The sequence below is a fragment of the Rhinolophus ferrumequinum genome, chromosome 7 (genome assembly GCF_004115265.2).
Source record: "Rhinolophus ferrumequinum isolate MPI-CBG mRhiFer1 chromosome 7, mRhiFer1_v1.p, whole genome shotgun sequence".
In the NCBI taxonomy this organism is placed as follows: Eukaryota; Metazoa; Chordata; class Mammalia; order Chiroptera; family Rhinolophidae; genus Rhinolophus; species Rhinolophus ferrumequinum.
This window is the reverse complement of record NC_046290.1, coordinates 45,768,671-45,781,927: the sequence shown is the minus strand read 5'-3', so window position 1 is coordinate 45,781,927 and position 13,257 is coordinate 45,768,671. Positions and strand designations below refer to the sequence as shown.

At 45.2% G+C, this 13,257-nt stretch overlaps 1 protein-coding gene across 2 annotated transcripts in view; it reads left to right on the top strand.

The window, feature by feature from the left end:
- ZNF366 (zinc finger protein 366) overlaps positions 1–13,257 on the top strand; it is a 289,661-nt gene that overhangs the window by 263,363 nt on the left and 13,041 nt on the right. For both annotated transcript variants that reach the window (XM_033111021.1, XM_033111022.1), the window contains 2 exons: positions 7,590–8,935; positions 12,269–12,460. In XM_033111021.1, coding sequence (XP_032966912.1) covers positions 7,590–8,935; positions 12,269–12,460 — 1,538 coding nt within the window. The remainder of the gene's footprint in view (positions 1–7,589; positions 8,936–12,268; positions 12,461–13,257) is intronic.

The window sequence follows — 13,257 nt, the reverse complement described above, 5'->3', positions numbered from 1 at the left end:
TCTATAAATCCCATTGTGGTTCACCACCCAGAGTCAGTTCTCCTTCCATCACCATATATTTGATACCCCTTACCCTCATCTCCCACCCCCCAACCCCCTTACCCTCTGGTAACCACTAAACTATTGTCTGTGTCTATGAGTTTTTGTTTCTCATTTGTTTGTCTTGTTCCTTTGTTGTTTTTGGTTTATATACCACATATCAGTGAAACCATATGGTTCTCTGGAGAGCAGCATTTTTTTGGAATGATAATTGTATATTTTTAAACTTATTTTTAATGTACATGAAGTAAAATTCATCCTTTGAGTTTTATAAGTTTTGACAAATACGGAGTTGTGTAACCACCACCACAATCAAGATGCAAAACAGTTTTTCACTCCTTGAGTTACTCTTTTAAAATGGATTCCTTCCACAGGTGGTTTACCTCAGCTATTACGTGTTGATTCTTACCACTTTTGCTCTCAGACAGTCATATTTTCTGGCATTATCTACTAATTCTGAGACCCACCAGACCAAATATGCTATCATTCCCAGAGATGGAGAAAATGAAGCTTTCTAAAAGGCAGGTGTACATTTGCTTAGTGAGGAGTGGATATATCATGTTTACTTGACCAATGACACATAAAAAAAATTGACATATATTTTAAGGACATTTCCCCCAAATAAAGTAGGAGAAAAACTCTGACATTACAGTTGGAGCCCCATCCACAAGAGATATATTAACTCTGAGGGTTGGGAAAGAGAACTGCTAAGTCATATCTCCAGTTCATTTCCTTCCTTTAAATGGGTCACGGGGACAGAGATAACCCCAACATGCTAGCAGCTGCTCTAGTGCTCAAGTAATTATATTCACTCCTGCTTTCCAGAAACTAGACCTAGGCATTAAAAACTTTCCTAAGGGAAATGTGCATCCATTTAACTAGCAGTTGAATTTGTTGTTGTTTTAATAAGGGCTCTTTAACAAATGGATGTATAAAAATGGCATATATGCATGCTCATTATGGACAGTTTAAACAATGGAAAACAAAACTTGGCTTTAGGTTATATCTTGGTGGTATTTAGTAGCTTTTTAAAATAGTGAGTTCAATTGACTCTTTCACATATGAACAGATCTCATTAATATTTCTGATATCCAGAGGGCTCAGCCTATACCATGGGCTGACAGATTACTTTTTATAATAAAATGAGAAGAATTGGGGTTTATAAATTAAATGGTGGCCACAAAGGCATCTGGAAGGGTCCTGTGGTGTCTGGCTAGCAGGCATCTGGTCACCGCTTCTTGGCTCTCCCACTAATTCAGGGAGTGACAAGCAGCCATTCATCTCTTTGAGGACATATTGCTCTATCTGCCAGATGTGTACACAGACCCTTCTATTCCTGCCAACTGCAGGAAGGCAAGACTGAATGATTACTTGCTAAATACCTGTAGATAAAGAAGTCAGCAGTACAGCTACATATCTATCAAGACTACATATATGTTGAAGCATTAGAATGTTTAATTCTAAGACTCAAAGTCTCCTTCTGTTATCACAAATTCAGGTGATCCAATAAAATCCTATATCAGAAGAGTCTTATAATAAGATCTCTTTGCGTGAACAGAGAAAAGTCGGCAGTCTGTCCATGTATTTCCCATCCTGCCTTCCTGTTGTCCTCCCTCGACTCCCCACCCTTTGCTGCTCTTAGCACTGCTTCTAATTGTTAAACTTTTTCTTCAACTCTGACCTCCTCCCTGTCTCCATTTTTGTTGAGAGCAGAGCTCTAGGGTCCACCACATAAGTAAAGTGCTATTCTCTCAACTTAAAAGGGAAGCCAGTGTCTTCAATAGCAAAATGTAGCATTTTCCCGTGAAACTCTGGAAATATTCATGGAATAAAGAATATGAGAGAATATTCTTTCATGAATTTCAGGATGAACAAAAAGAAGATAAATAAATCTGCCCCTGGCATGCTGACTCACCATGACTCTTCTACTAGCATTTACTGGAATGACCTTCGATTCTAATGAGAACCACAAAATACCAGTAATTTTATCTGGGGAATATTTATAGTTTGGTGCAGTAGGTGAATTCCCAATTAAAGGGCATTATTAGAAACCTTTTTTTCCCCCAAACTAAATGTAGTTTCATATTGGTTAGGCCTTGCATATCTAACTGGTTGTTATGTTTCAAAGAGGAGATTTTGTTTTTGTTTTTAAAACCCTTTCATTCCCTATTTCCTCATAACTAACTCTCACGGATGATACCTGTTAAAGAATACACCCTGAGTCCCAGATTCGTCTAACACAGATCAACCCAATATTTTCCTCCCCAAACAATATCCTTCCTGACGTAGAACCTATTGGGTTTGGTGACTGAACGTACATGGAAGAAAGCCAGGAACTTAGAATATTCTCTGACCATAGCAATAAAAATGTATGATTATTCTAAGGCCTCTCTCTCCACCCCCACATTAGTACAAAGGGTGGACGGATACTAACTTCCCAAACATTTCCTTTAGGTGGAAGAATGCAGAGTGACTACCCACTCTTGGTTTATGTTTCACATTCTGAATCCAGGGGTCTTTCTTCCTCCTACTGCCCATTGGACTTTTCAGGCATCTGTTTTCTGACTGGGTTGCAGAACTTTGTGGCACTTTGAGGATGGCTCCCTAGCATTAGTGGAGCCAGGATTTAGGGTTTACCCCTCATCTGGGGATCCATTCTAAGAATGGTGCCCTTGGAAACTGAGGAGGGTAAGCAATAGCGCGCACAGAGTGTATCTATCTCGTTCTTCCCACAATAACTACTTGAGAATTTGTGAGTGTGCTCATGACCTGATTAGGGACATCCCCAAAAGTCACCCACAGTCTAAATAATGTAAGATAAAAATATACACTTTAAAGTTCCTTAACGAGACCTTAAAAACAAGAACCATTCATTCCTTCTCTCATGCCACAGCAGTTTCCTGAGCATCTACTTTGTGCCAGGCACTGGGCTGGGGGCTGAAAACACAGCTGTGAATAAAACAGACCCAATCTCTGCTCTCATGGTCTAGCAGGAATTGCAAGAGCCAGTGTTGACTCATCACCGTTCCAGTGTCAGACTTTGGGTTTGAAAGACAGGTCCTCCTGTCTCTAGGAAGGTGACCTTTGGTATTAGACTGGGGGCAATTCTTCAGCTTCCCGTAAATCAGCTAAAACAGTTCACAAGGTCACCCAACCCCTTTTGTCCCCACTCACTAAAGCCACCTGTTCTTAATATAGGCTTGAAGGTATTTCCATAATAGGAAAGACAGCCATAGAGGAGGGATGGGGGCTCTTCTTAAACTAGAAGGTTGATCTCCACACTGAATGAGGAAACTCACCCTAGCCTTACCCACTGGCTTCTTTGAGTGTGGTTTACACTCACTGCTGAGACAAGACCACCTCAGGGTAAATCGGCAAAGTCTCGGCTTTGAACTTGCAAAACAGAGGCCCCAATGCCAGTCAATAGTGACGAGAGCAAGGAGAGACAGTGTCCGTTAGCTTGGTCCATTGATCATCACCTCCGCCCTCCTCTCCTGTCCATTTTTTCTTACCCCTCAAGAACACCACACTGTCTAATGTTTAATACTTTTTTTTTAACTCAAGTGGTTTGTACGTGTGTGGAATTGGTAATCCATCATAAACAGGCCTATTTTTGTTTTGTGCTGTAGTTCTCAAACCTCTCATAAAGACACACATGTGATTTGGGAATATCTGGGTACTGGTAAAAACGGCACTTTATTTTAAATCTCACACTCTATTGTAAGTCTCCAACAACCCAATAGGGATAGCCCAACCCCCATTTAATGGATGAGAAAATCAAACCCCTAAATTAACTTGCTCAGTTTCCCACAACTGCTAACCTAGAGCCAGCATTCAGGCGCAGACCCTTACGCTCCAAAACAATGCTCTTTCCACTGTCCCATAGCCTTCTGCTTACAATTTCAGTTCCTTCTTTTTGCATCTTGTCTCAGCACATCCTGGTGGACAACTATCCTACAACCTGCTGGTTTTCTGGGAGCAGCCCCAGATGACTGAGCAGGGGAGGGCCTGCAGCTCCCCAGCTCCCTGCCCCCTTGGCCAAGTGGATCATTGCTGCCCCCGCCCCCCACAGCCTCTGTTTCCTCCTGCACAGGAATCCCGTATCTGTCACAGTTGCCTGTGAACCTACTTTCAGTGATAGAGGGGAGCACATGGGTGGCACATACTGAGGTTCTCTAGGAGTCTATTAGTATTTTTGCAGAGGCTGCTCAGTTTTAAGCTGATTAAGTTCAAGATAAATTACCTCCTGAGGAAGACATCTTTTTCCTGCTCTTCTCTTCCACACTCCCCATCCACAATATGGATTTGTTTTGGGGGTTCTTTTACCCCCTATGGCTTGTCCATAGCACCCTGTGCTCAGAAGACAGGGATATTAAGTAACGACAACTATAGCTGATGTCTCTCTCAAGAAGGCGAAGAGGAAGCAGATCTAGCTCTCCTCGATCTCCCCAGGGATTGGCAGTGCGCCTTAATAGCTTGATGCAGAAGGGGACTGCTGTTTTAAACATCTGGGGAAATGTCCATGGATAGATCCCAACACGTTCTTAAACCTCCTGAGTTAATAACTACTATTTTAGAGGTATGGTGTATATATGTACAAGTCAAAAACTGGAAAAATTTTATCATATTAAAATACGGAGGAAATTAAAATGTACACATGTAGTAAAGTCTCTGCATTTGGGGAACATAGTTCTGCCATTTATGTTTAAAAAAAACACACATTACCTCTGTTCAACAATGTTTTCTTTGCCTTTACTAGGTCAATGGTGACAAAATAAAAATGCAAACACTGAAATAAATAGGCTTTTGAACTTAACATTGTAAGTGTCACTTCTAAAATATTAAGACCAGTCAATTAGTACACTGTGTCACAAGAAAAAATAAAAATACGAAGCAAAGGCAATAGTAATGTGTATAAACTAAAATAATCTCAGTTTCAAAATTAGTGGTGACGTTCCTTTCCAATTAAGTAGCTTTCCAGTATCAGATACACAGCATAGCATAAAGATAGCAGACATCATTAGCCATGAATCTTCAAATACCTTCTTAACAATACAATATGCAAAAAGTGCAATAAGTTCTGAGCCATGTTCTGACATGTCTCTTTTTTATTAATTCTAAAATCAAGCTGTCTACTATAAAGTAGGAATCACTGCCTCTTTTTACCAGATCAGAATAAAACAGACAGAACCAGTTTGCATGTGGATGGGCTCTGCTGTGGTTTGCCATAGTGACTTGTAGCCTGGAAGAGTTCTCTCCAATCTGAGCAGCCTTTTTGCAGATAGGATCTTATCTCCAAAAAAGATATAAAACCGACTGTGGCCAAAATGAAACTCCAGAGAAAGAAACGGCCATTTTCCCTCCATTTCAGGAGGACACATTAGCCTAGTCTCAAAGCCAATTATTTCTATAGATGCAACAAATTCTTGGGGGCAGGGCCACAATCTCTATACCTCTATGTGAATTTATGGCTCAGGGCTTGCTGAATTACAGCCAAGAGATGATCTAGTAAACATGAGAAACCATCCAAGAGCCTCTGCCCTCTCCATCATGTCCTGGTCCTTTCAACAGAGACAGTACCACTCCCCTCATTTTGATACCCTCCCCCCACCTACGCATGGCTTATAAAGCTAGACATTTCATTCTCCTACTGCACTTATCACTTCTTACAAGTGCCTGGTTCTTGAGGCAGCAGTGGTAGAAGACCTAGCAAATAGTTAATACTTTTAGAAAGAAGCACAAGAAAGATGAGAATAGGCCTGGCCCTCCCTTTTGCTGGACTGGACATGCAAGTTCTCTCTTTTTTTTTTTTTTTTTTTTTTTTTAAGGAGGGTGCAGCTTACAGTGGCCCATGCACAGATGAACTGGCAACCTTGGTGCTACTAGCACCACACTCCAACCCACTGAGCTATCTGACCACCCCTATAAGCTCTTTTAATTACTATGCCCAAACCCATGGAAAGAAGGCAAGCCAGGACTATCTGTCCACTCACATAAACACAAAGATTAATGGATATTATTTTTCAGTTTTCTGACACTTTCCCATAATAGCTTTAAATAATGTCCAAATATTCATATAATAAGGACACATATTTTTTTTTACTCATTTGGATTGTCTGTGTATGGAATTGGTAATCCAACATAAAAAGTCCCATTTTTGTTTTAGTTGTGCTGCTGTAGTTCTCAAACCTCTCATAAAGACACACATGTGATTTGGGAATATCTAGATACTTGTAAAAACTGCACTTGCCTCCCCAAAGACTACAGAAATCCTTTGGAAGCTGTTGACCTTCTCACCCTTGGGACCCTCAACCTGTCCTTTTCAGCATGTAACTATTCACAAGGGCGAGGGCCCTGGGTTAGTCCAAGACCCTATCCCAGCCCTGTCTTCAGGGACCCAAAGCCAGACCTTACACCTGGTGAGGGCAACTGGCTCTGAGGAATCTAATGAGCAAAAAGGACCAATCCCATTCAAACTCAGAGTATTTAGGTAGCAAGGGCTCTCCCTGGAAATGTGGAGTCAGTCACTTAGTTATTTCCACCAGTGTCCATGTGAGGAAGATAGAAAAATGCAAGGAGATATGTGAAAGGAAGCATGGCCCCTGGTTTTGACTCTGGTCCCACAGGCTCTCCCAGGCATACGTGAGGTAGTCAACCAGACTGTAGTAACTGGCTCAACAGGGAAATGTCAAGCTCCAGGGAGTCTCCAAAGGCCGCATTTTACTCTGACACCCGTGTGAAGGGGAAGACGCAAGTGTCATTTTGAGAATCACAATCTTGAATTTTTTCCCCTAAAGTTGCTTCAGGCGGAAGATTAGAATGCATATATTGCCAAGATGACTTTGCAACACTGGGTTATATGCTTTTTTTAATCACATTGATCTCATCCGCTCAATACACCCCAGCAGTACACTTTGCTTGGGGTGGATGCTCAGAAAATCTGAAATCTGAATTAAGTCCCTTCTCTTTCATGGCCTTGAATATCCCCATCTTCCAGCAGGAAAGGCCTCAACACAGAGAGAGGCAGTGGCTATCATTGGTTCCCTTGGAGAAGAAATGGCCCTAAAAGACACACTGAAGTCATCATTAACAGATACAATTCCATCTCAGGCTGAAGTCACAGCTGACCATCTCCCAGTTCTGACTCCTGAGTAGCTGTAGGACTTGAGCATATCGCTTCATCTCTCTGGGCCTTGGAACCCTCATCTTAAGTGGGGACAATGACCTGATGAGTTCTCAGGTTTCTTCTTCCCAATCCAGTCCACTCCCACAGCCCCCACCCAGCCCACCTCCCAGCTATGGTTCTGTGGCTGAGGATTTACACTCCAGCCCTAGGGGCCCACTCCAGGAGGCCAGTGCTCTCTACATTGGCAACCCGGTTTGCAAGGGGGAAAAACGGTGATATTTTGAACAGCCCCTAAGATAAATGAGGGTCAGTATTAAGAAGGCATTATTCTTCACAATTTAGTGCTGGCATCTAGCCAAAACCCTTAATGGAAAAAAGGATTTAAAAAAAAAGAAAAACCCAATCAGTTTCTTTCTCTTTAAAGGAAAATTGCCAAGGATGCAGAAGGAAATGAAGATGATCAAAGATGAGGATGTGCATTTCAATTTGGGTGTGAAGAGGACCCCCTCCTTTCCCCACTGCCTGCAGCCAGTGATTTCCCGAGGGAAAGCTCCCCAAAGACACCCCTTCCCAGAAGCTCTCCGGGGGCCTTTTTCTCAGTTCCGGTATGAACCCCCTCCCGGAGACCTAGATGGGTACCCGGGGGTCTTTGAAGGAGGAGGGTCTCGGAAGCGGAAGAGCATGCCCACCAAGATGCCCTACAATCACCCAGCGGAAGAATCTGCTCTTGCCCTCCAGTCTGACGAGAGCAAAACCCACGCCCCGCCGAACTTCCCTCTGTTGTTCCCGCAGCCCCCGCGCCCCAAGTATGACTCGCAGATGATAGACCTGTGCAACGTGGGCTTCCAGTTCTACCGCACCCTGGAGCACTTGGGGGGCAAAGCCGTCAAGCAGGAGCCCGTGAAGCCCAGTGCCATGTGGCCCCAGGCAACACCCGCTCCATTCCTGCCCACGCCCTACCCCTACTATCCCAAGGTCCCCCCGGGCCTCATGTTCCCCTTCTTCATGCCCTCCGCCTCCCCCTTCCCGTTCAGCCGGCACACCTTCCTGCCCAAACAGCCCCCGGACCCGCTGCTGCCCCGCAAAGCTGAGCCCCAGGAGAGCGAGGAGACCAAGCAAAAGGTGGAGAGGGTGGACGTGAATGTGCAGATCGACGACAGCTACTACGTGGACGTGGGCGGGGCGCAAAAGCGCTGGCAGTGCCCCAACTGCGAGAAGTCTTACACCTCCAAGTACAACCTGGTGACTCACATCCTGGGCCACAGCGGGATCAAGCCGCACGCGTGCACCCGCTGCGGGAAGCTCTTCAAGCAGCTCAGCCATCTGCACACCCACATGCTGACCCACCAGGGCACGCGGCCCCACAAATGCCAGGTGTGCCACAAAGCCTTCACTCAGACCAGCCACCTGAAGCGCCACATGATGCAGCACAGCGAGGTGAAGCCGCACAACTGCCGCGTGTGCGGCCGGGGCTTTGCCTACCCCAGCGAGCTCAAGGCCCACGAGGCCAAGCACGCCAGTGGGCGGGAGAACATCTGTGTGGAGTGCGGCCTCGACTTCCCCACCTTGGCCCAGCTGAAGAGGCACCTCACCACGCACCGGGGCCCCATCCAGTACCACTGCTCCGAGTGTGACAAGGCCTTTCAGTACCCCAGCCAGCTGCAGAACCACATGATGAAGCATAAGGACATCCGCCCGTACATCTGCTCGGAGTGTGGCATGGAGTTCGTGCAGCCCCACCACCTCAAGCAGCACTCCCTCACCCACAAGGTATTGCGAGGATCCCAGCCCAGGGCCAGGGTGCGGGGTGGGGGTCGGAGGCGGGCTGGGCCATGGGGAAAACGAGCAGAGCTTTGGGGGCGAGCGGCCAGGAGACCTGCGCTGCTCCCCACCTCTGACCAGGCGAGCTGTGTAACCCTGGGCAAGAGGCTTCCTTTCCTGGAGCCCTGACGTCTTTCCTCACCTTGAAATGGGGAGCATGAGGAGACTAGTAATCAAGTCCTTTCCCATCCAGCCTTCTAGAGTTGGAGGTGGGCCTAGAAATAAATAATGTGGATCGTTTGGAGAGGAGGGTGAGGAAGGATGAAGGAAACAGCTGGTCTTTGTGCTGTTGTTTCTTAGCCTCCTAGAATTTCTAAAAGTCTGTTTCTGGAAACTTCATCCAGGGTACTAGCATGAGTGTGTCATCAGGTTCTGTCTACTGAAGACCAGCTCTGTGCCTGGGATATACTAATCAGAGCCTTTTTCTAGAGAATTCTGTTGGCCTCTTGCTGCTGAAACAGTGGCTATCCTTTGTGCTGTTTCCTCCCTCAATTGTGAGACCTGCTTTATATGCCAGTAGCTCTGGGGAAACAGAGGTGGGCCCAGGTCCAGGAGGACCTGTGCTTCCCCCAGTGGAGCCCCAGCCTGGCTGGCTGCAGTGCTCTGTGGTTTGTATTCTTAGAGGCAGAGAGAGCATCCTTCTCTGTTTAGTTTGTTTTTATCTTCCCTGGTCTTCAAGGGAAAATACAGGCCCACAGGTCTAAGTTCAGCATAGTTTGCAACCGAAGCCCTGGAGTCATTCAGGATGAACTAAAACAAGGCCCCAGAGACGTTCCTGAAATCTTACCCAGCTAAACTGACTTGGGACTGCTTTGAGCTTCCAAGAGGGGAGGTTTGGTCCCCTGACCTTTACCCTCACACCTTTGACCTCAAGTGGTTTTCTTGGCAAGAGAGACTTCTAACAAGCCAGAGTTTCGAAACATTCTTTGGTTCTGAAAGGTCAGTGGAGGACTTTGCTCAGCCAAGATACCATTACTGCTCTGTCATAATAGGTTTCATTTGATAAGTTAGGACAAAACACAGGGTGTTTCTGGCTCTGCCACAGAAACGAAATGTGTGGCTGTCTTGTGGGCTCTGTGCAGACAGCTCCTGCCCTATACAAAGCCCTGCAGAAACCACCTAGAGAGGATGCGCCTGCCAAGGGCAGGGACCATTAATAAAGAACCTAGACTAGGATTCAGCCACCAAGGGGATCATTAGCTGATTTCAGGGGCTCCTACACATGTGGTAAAGGAATCAAAGCTGCATTTTGGGACATATACAAATTATATAAGATAATAGGAAATGAAGTTACAATGGGGATAAAAGTCTGGTATCTGAAATAAGTCTCATTTAAATTAGGAAACAAAAGGCATTTTTCATGAAAGGTGTCAACAAACAGCAAGAGGTAGTATTTATTGAACGCTTGCTCTGTGCCAGCTGCCTCACTTCTCATTTAATGCTCTTCAACAATGCTAAGAGCTACCTATTGGTGTCATTACTCCCGATTTGCAGATGACACACCAGGGCATGAGGAGGTCACCCAGAATCTCTGACTCCAGCCCCTGAGCCCTGGAACACTATTGTCAAGACTTCCCTTTCTCCACCCCTTTCCCTCCCCTCATCCTTAACTGCTGACCCACAGACCAGCGACCACTGACTAACTACAGGCTCCCCTCCTGTGACTTCACTAATCCTATTAGAGACACAGCAGCTTCCTCTGTTCCCAAAGTCGTGTCCGACTCCCATTCACTTGGGTTCTACGCCAGCACATATGTGAATTTTACTTTGGACAGAGAATTCTCTTTAGAGAATTCCCAAAACAGTGATAAGTAGATACTTCTCCTTGGTCCCAGGACAACGAGATCATAGCCAAGTATAGAGACAATCTTGAGAAGAAAGATGCTGAAGTAAATTTTACCACACATCACAAAAATCGTTTTCATTCATTTCATAATTTTAAACTCACTGTTTGAATAGGCAACATGTTTTTAAAATTCATCTTTTAGGAGGACATTAAAATTTAGATCTCTTCATTAGCATAAACCCATACTCATCGGCAATCATCTAGATTAGAGAGCATTCTAGCTGGAAAGAGTCCCCAGGTTCTCATGACCCACCACTTGATCTTGAGATGAGGAAACCTTCACCAGGAAAGGCCACCAGATTTGTCTTAAGTTATGCAGCCAATAAATGGATGGGCAGAGAACTGATTTCACCCTGGAGTGCCATGGGCTCACCCAAACTGAGGAGTGGTACTTTCTTACCATGTCCCAAATTCAAGAAATGGAAATACAGGCAGAGCAAATCAGAGCTAAGCATGGAACTCCTCCAGCCATAGATTCCAATGGATACAGCCAATACGGGATTTATACAGTACACTTGTTAGCTAAGCAACTTGTTCTAATCCTGTAATAACCTTAGTTTGAAAGCCATGGTTCTTTTAGTTTTCCTTCCAAAAAGCCATTCTGGGTCAAGATTTCTTGCAAAGGTCTTTTCAAGGAAGCTCTGGTTAATAAGGATTCTCTACTACTCTACCCATGCGATGAGTCCCTGGAAATGCTTTCAACTTGAGGGCATCGATGCCTAAGTATTCAAACACCCTCGACAGTCAGCATCGAAACCAGAAAATCTTGTTTTGTCCTATTTTCTACTTCAGAAAGCTATCCTCTGCCAAATTTCTCTATAGGACAGAAGCCAGCTTAGAGGAAGTTCCATACCCAAATTACACAGAGGTCACTGGGCCTGTGGGAACCCAGGGGGGGACCATTGTAAGAGGTGATTATCCAGTTATAATTTATTGAAGTTGTGGATGTGATTTGTTCTTCTGGGATTTTCAAGTCCATTAATGAGAACTCAAGAGAACATTGACTTTCATATGGGAAATGATATTATCAGATTAGGAGGTTTATTTTTTTCATTATCATGAAAGCCAGATTACAGACTCATTTCGCGTATCATTCCACAGTGCTCTTACCAAAATCCCATTAATCCCCCAGAACTGTTACTGTAGAATTAGCCCCAACAGCAGCAGGAACAACAAAAGCAATAGTTTTCTTTTCCTCTAACAGTTCGGGTAGTTTATAGTTTTCAGAAGAATAAAAAAGATTATGTAATCAACACTTGTCAAGAAAATAGCAGTTTAAGAAGGCTAAAGCCACACCATTCAGAACACAACATCTGTCTCCAAGTTCTTTGTGGATTTATGTGGCAGAGAGAAAAACAAAGACTGGTGAAAGTGTGTTACCTACTAACCACATGTTTTTTTTTTTGTTTTGTTTTTTGAATCTTGCCTCCCTCCAGGGTGTGAAGGAGCACAAGTGTGGGATTTGTGGGCGGGAGTTCACTCTGTTGGCCAACATGAAGAGACATGTGCTGATCCACACCAATATCCGCGCCTACCAGTGTCACCTCTGCTACAAGAGTTTTGTGCAGAAACAGACCCTGAAAGCACACATGATCGTTCACTCTGATGTGAAGCCTTTCAAGTGCAAGGTGGGCTAGGGCCCCTGGGAGAGTGCAGTCAGGGAGGCCTCGGAGGGTTGTACAGATACCCAGTGAGGAAGAGTCTCCAGGGAACCTGCTCCTCCATTTCATCACTGGGGCCCCTGAGGCTTAGAGTAGGTCCACGGCCAACCCCAGACCCCTCTGCTGCTCTAGCCCTCTTTCCACCGCACGTAGGCTCATAGCAGCCCTCAGCTGGGCCCGGAAGAGCCTGCCCTGTTTGTCTCACCCAGGGCAAATCAGTGCCCAGTGGGTGGAGGCAGCCAGTAGGGGAGGTCTGAGGGTGGAAGGCCCATCTGGGGGATGAGATTGGTAAAGGGTGAAAGTGATGTGGAGCACGCCTGTTCTAGAAAGGAGCAATCAGGTGTAGCCCTCTTCCCCTTACAAGACAATGAGGATAATACAGAAAGGAGTCAGAGAAGCTTCTAGTACTGCCCTTTTCTCTTCCCACTCCTCCCCTCCTGCCCTCCTGCAGTGTTGTTTGAGAGCAGGTCTCCCAGAGAGGATGAAAGAGATTCTGAGGTCAGCTCTCACGTGACCTCAGAAGTGCTTGCTTGGACTGGGAAATAACTGTGAGCACAATCATCTGAAACATTGCTCATTTATTCCTCAAGACCATGGAGCATCTTTGTTAAAATCTGTGTCACATTAACTTGGTTGGATTTTTATTTCATCAGCTGAGATAACGTGTGAGCTGGAGATTTGTAAAACCCAAGCCACTGACTAGTGTTACTCAGAAATGCTCCGGCTTCCAAGGCTTTCCCCCTCCCCACACCGTTTCCCTTCTC